Source organism: Coenobita brevimanus, chromosome 98, assembly GCF_032717465.1.
Source record: "Coenobita brevimanus isolate Jiangsu-jjx chromosome 98, ASM3271746v2, whole genome shotgun sequence".
Lineage (NCBI taxonomy): Eukaryota > Metazoa > Arthropoda > Malacostraca > Decapoda > Coenobitidae > Coenobita > Coenobita brevimanus.
Genome location: NC_137051.1, coordinates 17,389,985 through 17,402,633, shown reverse-complemented (window position 1 = coordinate 17,402,633; position 12,649 = coordinate 17,389,985). Strand labels below are relative to the sequence as shown.

Sequence of the window (12,649 nt, the reverse complement as noted above, 5' to 3'; positions counted from 1 at the left end):
ATATGGGTCTGGGGATCTCTGGCCCTTGGTTTGGGCGTGATTGAAGGACAAACAATCAAACCAGCAAACAACGCGGCTCTTTTATATATACAGATGCAATACTTGTCAATGAAAAGATAATAAGGTGCTTGCAAGATTTTTAGATGTGGTATAAAAGTAAGCTGCTGAAAACTTATTACGAATAATCTGTGTGATTAAAATTGACCAACAGCGTCTGTTTCTGCCATAACACCCCGGTTTATTTACACTGTGACGTCATTTCTTAGCTAGCTGCGTGTCAGCCATTAAGAAGCGGCGTCAACGCTTCCACCCTCATACATTTATTTATTTATTTTTTTTTATGGCCTTCATCAGCTGTTTATAACTGCTGAACTCGGAAGCAAATGGATTTTGAACTGCGTGTCATGTCTAAGGGAGAGGAGGAGTTATAAATCGCATGTACCCAATCTGTCTCTGTCATTCATTACTTCACTGCCACATCAGAAGCGTAGGCACCCGGGGCTAGGCTACTCAGTCCGGACATACAAAGACGAGTTCCTCGCCCCTAAGCATTAACATGTGAACAACAAGAAAACATTTAGAGATGTCCTACCTCTACCAACGCCAATAGTATTTATGACATACTGCTGTACTTCGTCTTTCTTCCCAGATGAATAATTTTACGGTCTCATATAGCCATTTTAGTGTGTTAATCTGCCATGTTAAACAATTTCAGATAGCATAATTATACAACTGCCAACGACGATAAAATTTACGATTTCCTGAATTTCGATTCGGATCCATCTCAAATTTTAATAAATGTTTCCTTGACCCACTGCCCATCTATCCACTAAATTGCACTGAAGTACAGAAACTACGTTTTAAGATATCTTGTACACAAACAGAATGTCACCGGTGAGAACACAACCTCCTCCAACTTCGTTGGCTGAGATAAAAGAAACCTTACTTCTCAAATGTAATCCTGTACAGGCCAGATCCGATTTGAGCACCTTATTCTACTACGAGTACACTACCAGGATATATTTTTATCATGTAGGTTATAATGGTTTCCTGGGCTACGAGAAACCATCTGGCTTCTTACTCTGCGCCCAATCACCTGACGTTAGCACTGTAGCAAACGAGTGAATGGTGCCCCCCCCCCCACCACACAGTTAACAAAAACAAAAAACAACATAATAACAACAACAACAATAATAATAATAATAATAATAATAATAATAATAATAATAATTATTATTATTATTATTATTATTATTATTATGATATTAATCATAACAACAACAACAAAAACATGAATCGCAATTACAGTGAAAATCTCTATACAAAAGTATATAAATTTCACGTAACACTGAAAAGCGATACATTTTCACTGCACCACTAATATGATTGTTTTTCTCCACTTGTTATTGTCATTCCTCTACTGCCGTTTTCGTTCTCTTGTTTACGATACAATAATCCTAGCTAACGTCCAGTCTTTCCTAGAGATCCCCCCCCCCGTCTCTCTCTCTCTCTCTCTCTCTCTCTCTCTCTCTCTCTCTCTCTCTCTCTCATATATGCATTTTATTATCCATCCCCACAATCATTGCATTTTTAATTACTTTCCTTCATTCCTCTATTGTTTCTCTTTCTTCTATTTATGATACAAACCTACCAGTTATCGTCCAGCTTTCCCTAGAGTCTCTTTTTCCCTTCCCTTTCTTTCCCATATATTTTTTATCCCCGTTCCTCCTGCCCAGCAAAACAACGTGAGAAAAGGTTTACGTCCGTCGCCCCTCGGGTCCCAGCTGGCTAGGGTAAACAGAGAGGGGAGAATGGCAATGCTCTGATTTCCCTCTTTCTCTTTCCTTTCTTTCTCTCTTTATCTATTTAGCCTATTCCCTAAGAGAGAGGGGAGAATGGAAATGGCGAGATTATACTGTGATTTTTTCTCTCTTTCCTCTAGCCCCTTTTCTCCATTAGTCCATTTAATTTTATGTCTGTTTATCCGTCTGACAAGCTAAACGGTTTCCTTCAACCCAACAAACCTTATACTATTTGACTGGTAACCGCGCTAACACGTATTTACCCCGTGACCTACTGGCTTAAGACTCTCTAATCCGATGTAGTGGCCATTATGGGGTTTAAATCTAAGGATGGTTGAAGGTTGCTGGTCATTCAGTGCCACTAAGGGTTGAGCGACTGGTCATCCCTGCCTGAAATGCCTTACCTACCTTCCTACCTATCTGTATATCCCTCCCCCCCCTCTCTCTCTCTCTCTCTCTCTCTCTCTCTCTCTCTCTCTCATCCCCCTCTATTGCTTTCCCTTAGGCAGTATTCTCTCCTGTTCGGTGTCATCTTTTTTCCAACCTACCTTTTTATCACTCAGCTTACATCCTACCTACCTTCCTGCCAACCTACCTTTCTAAATATCCCTTGCCTACCTACCCACATGTCCTGCTTACCTTTCTACCTTCCAGTCTAGATGTCTACTTACCTATCTACCTTCTTGCCATTATAATCTACTTGCCCATTCCTGACATCCTACTTCCATCCCCTCTTCCAGTTTATGTTCCTTCCTTTCTCTATATATCCTCCGTTCCCCACTCGCTCTTCTTCTTTCCGCCTTTATCTTCTTTCTGCCACTGCCCACTTACTCAATTCCCTCCCTCCGACCCTCTTTCCCTTTATCTTTCCACTCTCTCTCTTTTATCTCTGCCCCTCGTTTAATACCTTCTTCGTTCCTTCCCTCTTTATTCCCCTCCTTCCCGTTTTCCTTCCTTCATTCCCTCTTTACCCTCTTGTTCATCTCCCTGTCTACCTCTTTCTTTCCTTCCCTCTCCACCTCCTTTCCCTCCTCCCCCCCCTTTTTCCTCTATGCCTTCCTTTTCTGTCTATCACTGTTTCATGCTATTCTTTCCCATGCTTTCATTCCTTGCTTTATTCTCGTCTCTCCTTTCCATCTCCATCCGGTCTTCCATCTTTCTTCCGTTCTTTTCTTTTTCTCTCGTTTCTTCTTCTTTTTGTCTCCTCCAATCTCTTTCTTCATTATTTACTCCTGACTCTTTCCATTGCTTCCACTCTCTCTTTTCTTCCATAACTGTTCTCCCTCTTCGTTCCTTCCACCGTATTGCTTTTTCCATCTCTTTTTTTTTTCCTTCCTTTCACTCTCTTGTTTTCCTCCATCATCTAACCCTTTCCCCTTTTCCATCCTTCTGTTCCTTCACTTCTTCCATTATTCAATCTGCACCCCCCCTTTTCCTTCCATTTCTCCTTCTTCTCGTATCATCCACCTCCTCTCCTCTTTCCCATTTTTCCACCCTCCCCGTTACTCCAGTCTGTCCCTCTCGATCCCTCCACCGATTTTCCTCAATTTTCCACTTTCCCTCCCGTGTTTCCAAGCTTCCTTCCCTCCACATCTCTCCGCTTTTCCTCCTTCCCCGATAATTTGGTCCTTCCATCCTTCCTTCTTTCATCTCGTGCCTCCCTCCTTAAGCCCCGCCTCCCTTTTTTCCTCCATCGTACTCTATTTTTACCTCACTTCTTTGGCTCCTCAACTTTCCTCCCTCCATCTCTACTTCTACATCCTCCCTTTCCTCCCTGGCTTCCTCCTACATTACTTGCAGACTTACTTTTTTTCCTTTTCCCTTCCTTTCTTCCTTCTTTCCATCCATCCTTCATTCTTCTCCTCCCTTTTTACTGTTTTCTTCCTTCCTTTCCTCCCATGGTCCAGTCTTCGGCTCATCCCACTCTATTTTCCGTCCTCTCTCATTTCCCCCTACCTGCAGCCTTCCTTCCCTTCTTTCTTCGTTCCTTCCTTCTCCTCCCCTCATCCAGCTCCACTTTCCTCCTCCCTCCTCTACCTCCCACTGCTACTGCATGACTTTTGTTTCTTTATCCCCCCCTTCTCTCTCTCTCTCTCTCTCTCTCTCTCTCTCTCTCTCCAGAGTTTTTCTTTACCGTTTTCCGTGGTTCCATTCACACCGTTTTTTTCCTCAATAGCCTAATTAAATCATCCAGCACCTCTCTCTCTCTCTCTCTCTCTCTCTCTCTCTCTCTCTCTCAGATCGTCAGCAACCGCCAGAAAAACTCCTCCCCGTTCAGAACACAGCCCAGCCAAACTCACAAGAGGAAGACTTTTTTTCCCAACCCAATTTTTGCACACTCTTCCACCGTCTCTCAGGGTCAAAGGCCGATCGCTGCTGTTTCGCTTTTTATTGAAAGCGTTTCATTGTGCTTCGGTGTTTCGATCGTGTTTCATTTGGTTTCGACTGTGTTCGCCTATGCTTCGGTCGCAATTTGTTTTTAGATCGTTGTTTCAGTAGTTTCATTGTGTTTCGTTCGTATTTCATTGTGTCAGTATCGACTGTAGTTCATTTCTCTTTTCGCCTTTCATTATCACGAACGTCTTTCATCGTTTCCATCCCACTTTCTTGTGTTTTGGCCACGTTTCACAAATTTCGGACGCGTTTCTTCTTCTTCTTCTTTACCATGGTTCATATCCCTTGATGGCGCTTCATTGTTCTTCTGTAGGATTTCATAACGTTTCGACCCGCTTGTTTCAATTACATCTCACTGTCCCGACCCCGTTTTACTGTTGTGATTGCGTTTAAATATATTTTGATAATTTCATTTTGCTCTGATCATGTTTCAGTGTGGTACAATTGCATTTCATTATGATTCGATAGCATTTCATATTGTTTTTATCACGTTTCATTGTTTCGATCGCGTTTCATCAGAAAGAAGAGGGCAATCCTTGCTTAATGACACTGAAACAGGCTGTTTCTAATCGGTTTAGGTTTAGGAGTTTCTTTTAAGATGTATAAATTCGTCTGGGGTTAGTTCGACCGAAATAAAAAAGATGTATACACTCGGGTTGAACTCGGAAAGAATGATAAAGAATCTTCCTGTTTCTTCGCGCATCTTTGCAGGTAACAGGGAACGAAACTATTGTGGGATAAGTAGCAGTGAAGATGACACAACACCAACACATGGATTGTTCCATATATTACGCACCCCTTGCCACAAGCTGGAGGATTCATGTGTATTGCGAGCAAGGCTAAGTTACCGCTACCACTGTCTATTTTGCGTTATATTCTACTTCCCAGAATCCTTTTCATTCTTTATAGTGTCTGCTTTAAGTACATAAAAATATAATTGAAAATGATGCAGGATTGCCATGGGTAACTCTCACTGAGCAGTCTCCGCATAACACAAGATAAGGTTAGATGAGTGTTCAAGGATGGGGGACAAAATATACAGGCCACCTTCTACAAGTCTCTGATGGACACATAAATCTAAATAACCAACAAACACTGACAGCTATCATAGAAAACCTTTAAAATTATATGCGAGGTTCACAGTGGAATTTCTGTTACTATTTTCTTTTGGCTTTCGAAAGGTATATATATATATATATATATATATATATATATATATATATATATATATATATATATATATATATATATATATGACAAATTGTATTCCCTTCGCGGACAAAAGGAAAAAAATGTATAGCACCACCATTTCGAGGTCCCAATGAAATTCTGAGACATATCCTTAGAATTCGAAAGAAGGCGAGGATTTCTGAGGGAACTGGGGGGCTGGAGGGGTGTCAAGAGGAGGTTTTTGAAGGGAAGTTTTTTATTTAGGGGGTTTTGAAAATGGTTTTTCAACGGAGATTTCTGAAGGTGATTATACTGATGGCAGGTTCATTGCTGGGGTAGATTTTTTTTTGTTTTTTAACGTAATTTTGGACGGGACGTTTTGGAGATCAAAGGGTTTACCTGTATTAATATTTATTTAAAGCTCACTGAAAAATAAGTGGGTACATTTATGGATGGATGTCAATTTAGGCGAGTATATTAGATAGGTTGTATGTGAGGTTGGTTTTGGGAAATGTGCTTTTGGTAGTGAGGGAGGCGAGGGACTATCTCACGGGGTGATTATTGGAAAGGGCTACTTGGAAGGGCGCGTTTTGAAGGGCTGGTTTCAAAGGACTACTGGGGAGCGGTGCTATGAAAATACATGTACTGTAACTATATTTTATACATGGGGTTACCGCTTGGCGAGGTTAAAGGGTCTCATTTGGAGGAAAGAAAATGTTTTATTTCTGAAGGGGAGGGATAAATACTTTGGAGGAACAAGGTCTTTATTGGAGGAAAGAATCGGACAGTTTGATGGAAGAATGTATATTTTTTTCTTTTTTAAGTGGAAGGATAATTTACTGATGTAGGGACTTTTATTAGATGGGAGAAAGAAATATCTAAGTTGGAAAAGAGGGGGAGTTTTGCAAGAGAGGAAAGAAGATTCTGCAGAACAGGAAGGAAAACTGAAAGGAAGGGAAAGTGGTTACTGAAGGGAAGAAGAGACACTTTTAGAAGAGAGGAGAAGCGTTCTTGGACCTTTGGAGAGGAAGAAGGGATAACTGAGGAGTACTTTCTGGGGGAAGCCGGGGATTTTTTGAGAGAAAGGAGGGGGATTTTGTTAAAGGAATGGGGGAAAGCTTCTTGCGGGATGGTAGAAAAACTATTTAAAGGAGTGGAGGGGAAACTTTTGAGGGAAGGAAACGACCCTTAGCGATGGAGGGAGAGAACTTTTCTGAACGAGACGAGAGAACTATTTTTAATAGATATGGACATTTATTTTAAGAAGATTTCGACCTGAAGAGTTTTTCAGAAGGAAGTTTTTTTTCTATAATTTTTTTTTGCAGCTCTTTATTACATGAAGAGTATTTAAAAGATAATTCATATATCATTTTGTTGCACAGTTTGTTTGGATAAAGGTTTAAGGGGAAATATATATGGCAACGATGATGATAATGACGATGAAACTTAGGTTGCGTATTAGTAATTTAGAAATATCAACCCTCTTCAGAACGTGGACCTCAAATTCTCTCTCTCTCTCTCTCTCTCCACACTATTTTCCTCCCCATCCCAGTTCCCCTTACTGTCTATATTTGTCGATCACTTTTGCATCTCTCTCTCTCTCTCTCTCTCTCTCTCTCCGCATTATTTACCTCTCCATCCCAGTTCCCCTTACTGTCTATATTTGTGCATCACTTTTGCATTCCATTTCTTTTGTTCTTTCCTCTCAATATTCCGTTTTTTTTTGTTTTTTTTTTTTTTACAAGTGGGGCCCCCCTTTCATTCATCGTTTTGGAAGCCATTTTTATTTTTTTAAGGAAATTTTGTAGGGGTGAATTTTGTAGTGGGATTTTTTTTTTTTTTAAATGAGTACGGTATGTATATTTAAAAGAGATATTTTGTAGGCTAATGAGGGATGATTTTTGGGATATTTCGGGGGGAAGTGTATATGTATCTTTTTGTGTGACTGGCGTATAGAGATTTGGTTTTTGAAGGGGGTCCTATTGTGAAGATATTTTTTTTTTTTTTAAGTGAGATACTCTTACAAAATGGCGGCTTATTGTTCAGGGGTCGGATCAATTCAATACGCCATCATTTCGCTTTGATGTCCAAGGCTCGTTTACTTTTTTTTCTTTTTTTTTCTTTTTTTCTTTTTTAAGGATGAACGAGGGACATCAGAAGATCCTGCAAACGTCCCCCTCCTTGTCCTTCCTGTAAACATCATCAACGTTGCGACAGGGGATTTATCAGAAGTTTGGTCTCCTGCCTTTGACCCGATTTTCTATTTTTGGTCTGACCTGGTTCGACCTCCCCTTTCAATCTCCAGCATCCTCACATTTTAAATCAGGGTCGTGCTATCTTGGGCTTGTGGGCTTCCTAGCACTTCTCCAGCGATAAATTTTGCATGGTATATCTTAATCTAGCATGTTATTCACTGACCTATTTCAATAAGGATATAAGTTGTCTAGAAATCAGTCAAAGAGGATACAACCTTTCTAAATTAAAGGGTCTCTCCTCACCTGAACGACCATCCGGCATTAACATTAAGAAAAATAAATAGGAATCCTCTGGCTGAAGTGGTAAACGTGACAAACAGGGGGATAAGTTGGCAAGGGGAAGGTGCTGAGGAGCCTTCTGTGCTACCGGAATATTTCCTCTCTTCTCCACCTTTTCAACTCACCTTTTGCACTTCACCAGGGACCGTATTTACAAACAATCTTAAGCTTAAGTTGTGTACACTATTGCTCGGATACACATTTGTCTTCACTCATACACCAAACAAAGACTACACAATTAAACAAGTGTGAAAATTAACGTAACAAAGACGACAACAAAAGATCTGTTATAACAATTTATGGAACTTGTTTATCGTAAAAACTGGTTATGATACTTGGTAAATTCGGCTCCTCATCTGGCTTCACCCAATCCGCTACCTATCTTGTCTAGAATGACCTGACATCCTACCTAACCACAATCTTCTTAATGACCTGACGTGACATACTCATTATCTGTCTTATCTGCTCTAATCTGACTTTCTATCTATCTAACCCCATTCTTCTGTGCTAACCTTATCTTCTATCCAGCCCCATTCTTCTCCCTGACCTGACCTGGCCTGTCTCGTCCCACCAGGTTCGGAGATCGTGTTCGGGGACGAGAGCGGCGGTGTGAGTCTACTCTTCGTGCCCACCCTCATTGTCACACCACTCGTCTCAAACTTTACCTTCGTGAGTATACGTTTGTTTATATTCACCACCATACAAGGCCTTCGTGAGTATACATTTCTATACATTAAAGGCTATAGCAATTACAGGCAATACAAATAACTTCCTAGATAAATTCCAGCCATGTTTATATTCACGCTGAGAGGGACGGATAGAATATAATTAGAACTGTAGTTACTTTTGTTTCTATTTTTTTATTTTCCTTCTTAAATGTGGGTATATTTCTAGGTTTTGAACAGAGCTTGGTTATGAAAGGAGATGGATGGATGGATGGATGGAGAGGATAGGTGAGGGAAGGAAGTAAAGAAGGAATAGTGGTGAATTTTGTAGGCGTATGGATGGATGGATAGATGGATGCATAGGTGAATGGATACTTGATGGATGGATGGATGGATGGATGGATAGATGGACAGATGGATTGAGGATAGACAAATGGATAGATGGATGGATAGACGAATGGATGGATGAAAGGCTGGATAGATGGGAAAAGGTAGGCAAGGATGAATAGACAGAGGTAGGGAGTGATGAATGGATATACTCGTATGAATGGCTGGATCAATAAATGGATGTATGGATGGATAAACAGATGGACAGACGATTGGATGAAAGGACAGATGGGTAGATGGATGGACTGAAGGAGGGACGGAGGGAGGGAGGGATATGTGGATGGAATTGGATGGATGGATGGACTGATAAATGGATGAAAATGAGTGGGTGAAATGAATGAAGAAGGAAAGGAACAAAAGAATGTAGGATGGAGGAACAGATGACAGAGTGAGTAGGTGAGTGAGCGAGTGAGGTTCTGAATAAATGAATCAATAAATTAAAGGATGGGTGGATGGATGATTGGATGGATGAAGGAAGGAGAGGTTAGGTGAAAGAAAATGAAAGAAATAGGAGAAAACTAGATAACTTTTTTTTTTTTTTCTCTCTCTCTCATATGCATCATCTCCCCTCGTTCCAAATCCCTTACATTGCCTCTATTCCCACAACTCCCACTTCCGGCTCTCTCCTCTCACCCCCACCCCTACCCCTCCCTGACCCCTCGATCCGTCACTTGTCACTCATTAGCTCTTTCCTCCTGTCACATTTCCCCTCTCACCCTGACCTCTCTCTCTCTCTCTCTCTCTCTCTCTCTCTCTCTCTCTCACCCCTTACCCTGTCGTCTCCTCCTCACTTTTCTTTTTCCCCTCTTCTCTCCCTCTCCCTTTCACTGCCCCACTTTCCATTCAACCGGATCTCCTTTCTCCCCCTCTCGCCTCATCTTTTCCTCACTTTCCCCTCTCACATTTATAACCATTTTATCTCCTCTTCTTTCCCCCTCATCCCTTGCTTTCCCCTCTCTTAAACGCTCACTCCTCATTTACATCCTTCCCATCAACGATCTCCTCCCCTCTTCCCCTATCCTTTCAGTACCTCTCACCCTCCTCTCTCCCCTCCTTCTTTCTCTCCTCACTTTATGTCTATATTCCCTTTATCTCTCCCTCTCCTCCGTTATCTCCTCACCTCTTATCGCCTCATCATCCCTCGCATTCCTCTCACTCCCCTCCCTCTCCCCTCCCTCTCTCTTTTCCGTCCTCACTTTTCACTCTCACCTTCTCTCACCTCTCACCTTCTCACTGCTTCTCAAATCTTCTTCATCTTTCTCTTTCTCTGTCTGTCTGTCTGTCTCTGTCTCTGTCTCTCTCTCTCTCTCTCTCTCTCTCTCTCTCTCTCTCTCTCTCTCTCTCTCTCTCTCTCTCTCATCCTTCACTTCCCCCTCCCCTACTGTATATCCTCACGCTCACCTTCCCCTCCCTCTTTTTCCTCACCCATTTTTCCTGGCCTCCCGTTCCTGACCTTCCCCATCCCTCACTTGTCACCCATCTTTCCTCCCCTCACAACATGCCTCTCACCCCCTCCCTACCTCCCACAGCATCACTTCTCCCCTCTTCTCTCCCCTCGTGACACATCTCTCTCCCCTCTCCCTTTTGCCCTCTCCCCTCAGTACATGTCTACCATCTCATCAAATTCACTTAGAAAACCTGTCTCACTGCCCTAAATAGACATAGGTTGATGGATAGACAGGAAGATGAAAGGTGCACACAGGCAAAGATAAACTGATAGATAAAATGACAAGTAGATAGAGAGAGAAGCAAGCAAGCAGTTACTGTAGGTAGATAGTCAAGTCTGTGTAGGAATGCATGTATGTTTATAGGTAGGAAGGTAAATATCAAGGGACAAAGAGACAGAGAAAAGCTACAGACAGAAGCAGATAACTAAGAGGACACACACACACACACACACACACACACACACGGAATGGTAATCAGGTGTTAAGTTGACGAGTGACCTCTGGCTCGGGGTCAAAGGTCAAGAGGTGAGTCAGGGCAGGGAGGGAGGGAACAGATGTAGGTCACCGTGAATTATTCTGTGCCAGGGGGCGACCTGTGCATCAAGGGCTGGTGAGTGATGGAAGCTGCAAAGTCACAGAAATAACACTTCAAGGTGACTGGGGAGGGGAGGTGATTAGACATAGGTAGGTAAGAAGGCAGGCAGGTAGGTAGGTAGGTAGGTAAGTAGGTAGGTTGGCAGGTAGGAAGGTTGGCAGGTAGGTAGGTTGGCAGGTAGGAAGGTTGGCAGGTAGGTAGGTTGGCAGGTAGGAAGGTTAGCAGGTAGGTAGGTTGGCAGGCAGGGTAGGTAGGTAGGTAGGTAGGTAGGTAGGTAGGCAGGCAGGCAGGCAGGCAGGCAGGCAGGTAGGTAGTTGGGCAGACAGAGATGGGGATGAAGACAGGAAAGTAGGTGAGTAGGTAGGTAAATGGGCAGGAAGGTGAATAGGTGGGCAATGGATAGGTATGTGTGTAACTAGGCAGGCAGGTGTGTAGGTATGTAGGTACAGTAGGTCGGCAGGTAGATACAGGCAGGGATGTAGACAGGAAAGTGAGTAGGCAGGCAAGTGTGTGGGTAGGTGGGTAGGTGTGTAGTTAGGTAGGGAGGTATGAAAACGGTTAGGTAGTTAAAAGTAATTACGGAAGTGGGTGATTATAGGCAGGTAAGTTGAGGGGTAAGCACGTAGGGAAATTCACAGACGGACGAAAGGATGGCTAAATGGACAGACAGATAGACTGATGGATGGATGTTTAGACGGACAGATGGATGAATAATACGATGCGCAGTACCGGTAATGGCCTAACGTTGGACAGTGACAGAAAGATGCTGAAAATAAATATGATGAGGTAGATAGATAAACAGACCGATGGATGCTGGGAAAAGAAATAGACTGTTGGGTGGATGAATGAATGAATGGATCCAGTAATTGCTGAATAAAATCGTCTGGCTTCAGCAGGGATAAAATAGAGTGCCCCGGGCATGAAAGGGTTAACGTAAAATTGAGAGGATTTGCCCGCCATTACAACCGGATATCAACAAAGAAGAGCGCGGATTTTGTAGCCCAATTTGCGAGGTATCTTTTGTACCCGATAACAACAAAGCACACGTGAAAATAATTGCTACAACTGTAGAAAGAAAAAAAAAATCTATTATGGACTGAGACGCGTGGGATGGGTTGGGTGGGTGGATGGACGAGAGAAAAACATCTCTCTCTCTCTCTCTCTCTCTCTCTCTCTCTCTCTCTCTCTCTCTCTCATGAATACCACATACACCTTCATATATTGTACAATAAAGCTTCTCAAAAATTTATTCTCGCTACCGCCCAAAAATTGTATTCAGATTATGAGACACTTCGTTATGGCGGGGTTAACAACGATCTCAATAAACCACTTGAATACGAATAGTCAAATTCTAAAGTACGTTCACCCGTCCTCTGTCAATGTCATGGCTGGATTTATCAAAAATTGCATGTGACTAAGAGGAGTGAGTTACATTTTATTATTCGCCTATGGGTACTGATACGCTCCTTGATCCCTGACGTCTCATCCAAGCGTCTATGAATCCAGAAGTGAGAGAGAGGCACGGGCGGTGAGCAGACTTTTGAATTTTAACAGTAGTCTTTGTTATTTTACGTTTTCTATCGCCCATTATTATTTTCCAGCAGAGGGGACACTATTCATTTTGAGTGTCAATTACTGATAATGAAACACTTCA

General features: G+C 42.3%; 1 protein-coding gene across 1 annotated transcript in view; it reads left to right on the top strand.

Annotated features, from left to right (window-relative positions):
* The window catches only part of LOC145413986 (inactive dipeptidyl peptidase 10-like), a 145,910-nt gene that overhangs the window by 74,151 nt on the left and 59,110 nt on the right, over window positions 1-12,649 (top strand). Inside the window, exon 3 of the mRNA XM_080283558.1 lies at window positions 8,475-8,569. Coding sequence (XP_080139684.1) covers window positions 8,475-8,569 — 95 coding nt within the window. The remainder of the gene's footprint in view (window positions 1-8,474; window positions 8,570-12,649) is intronic.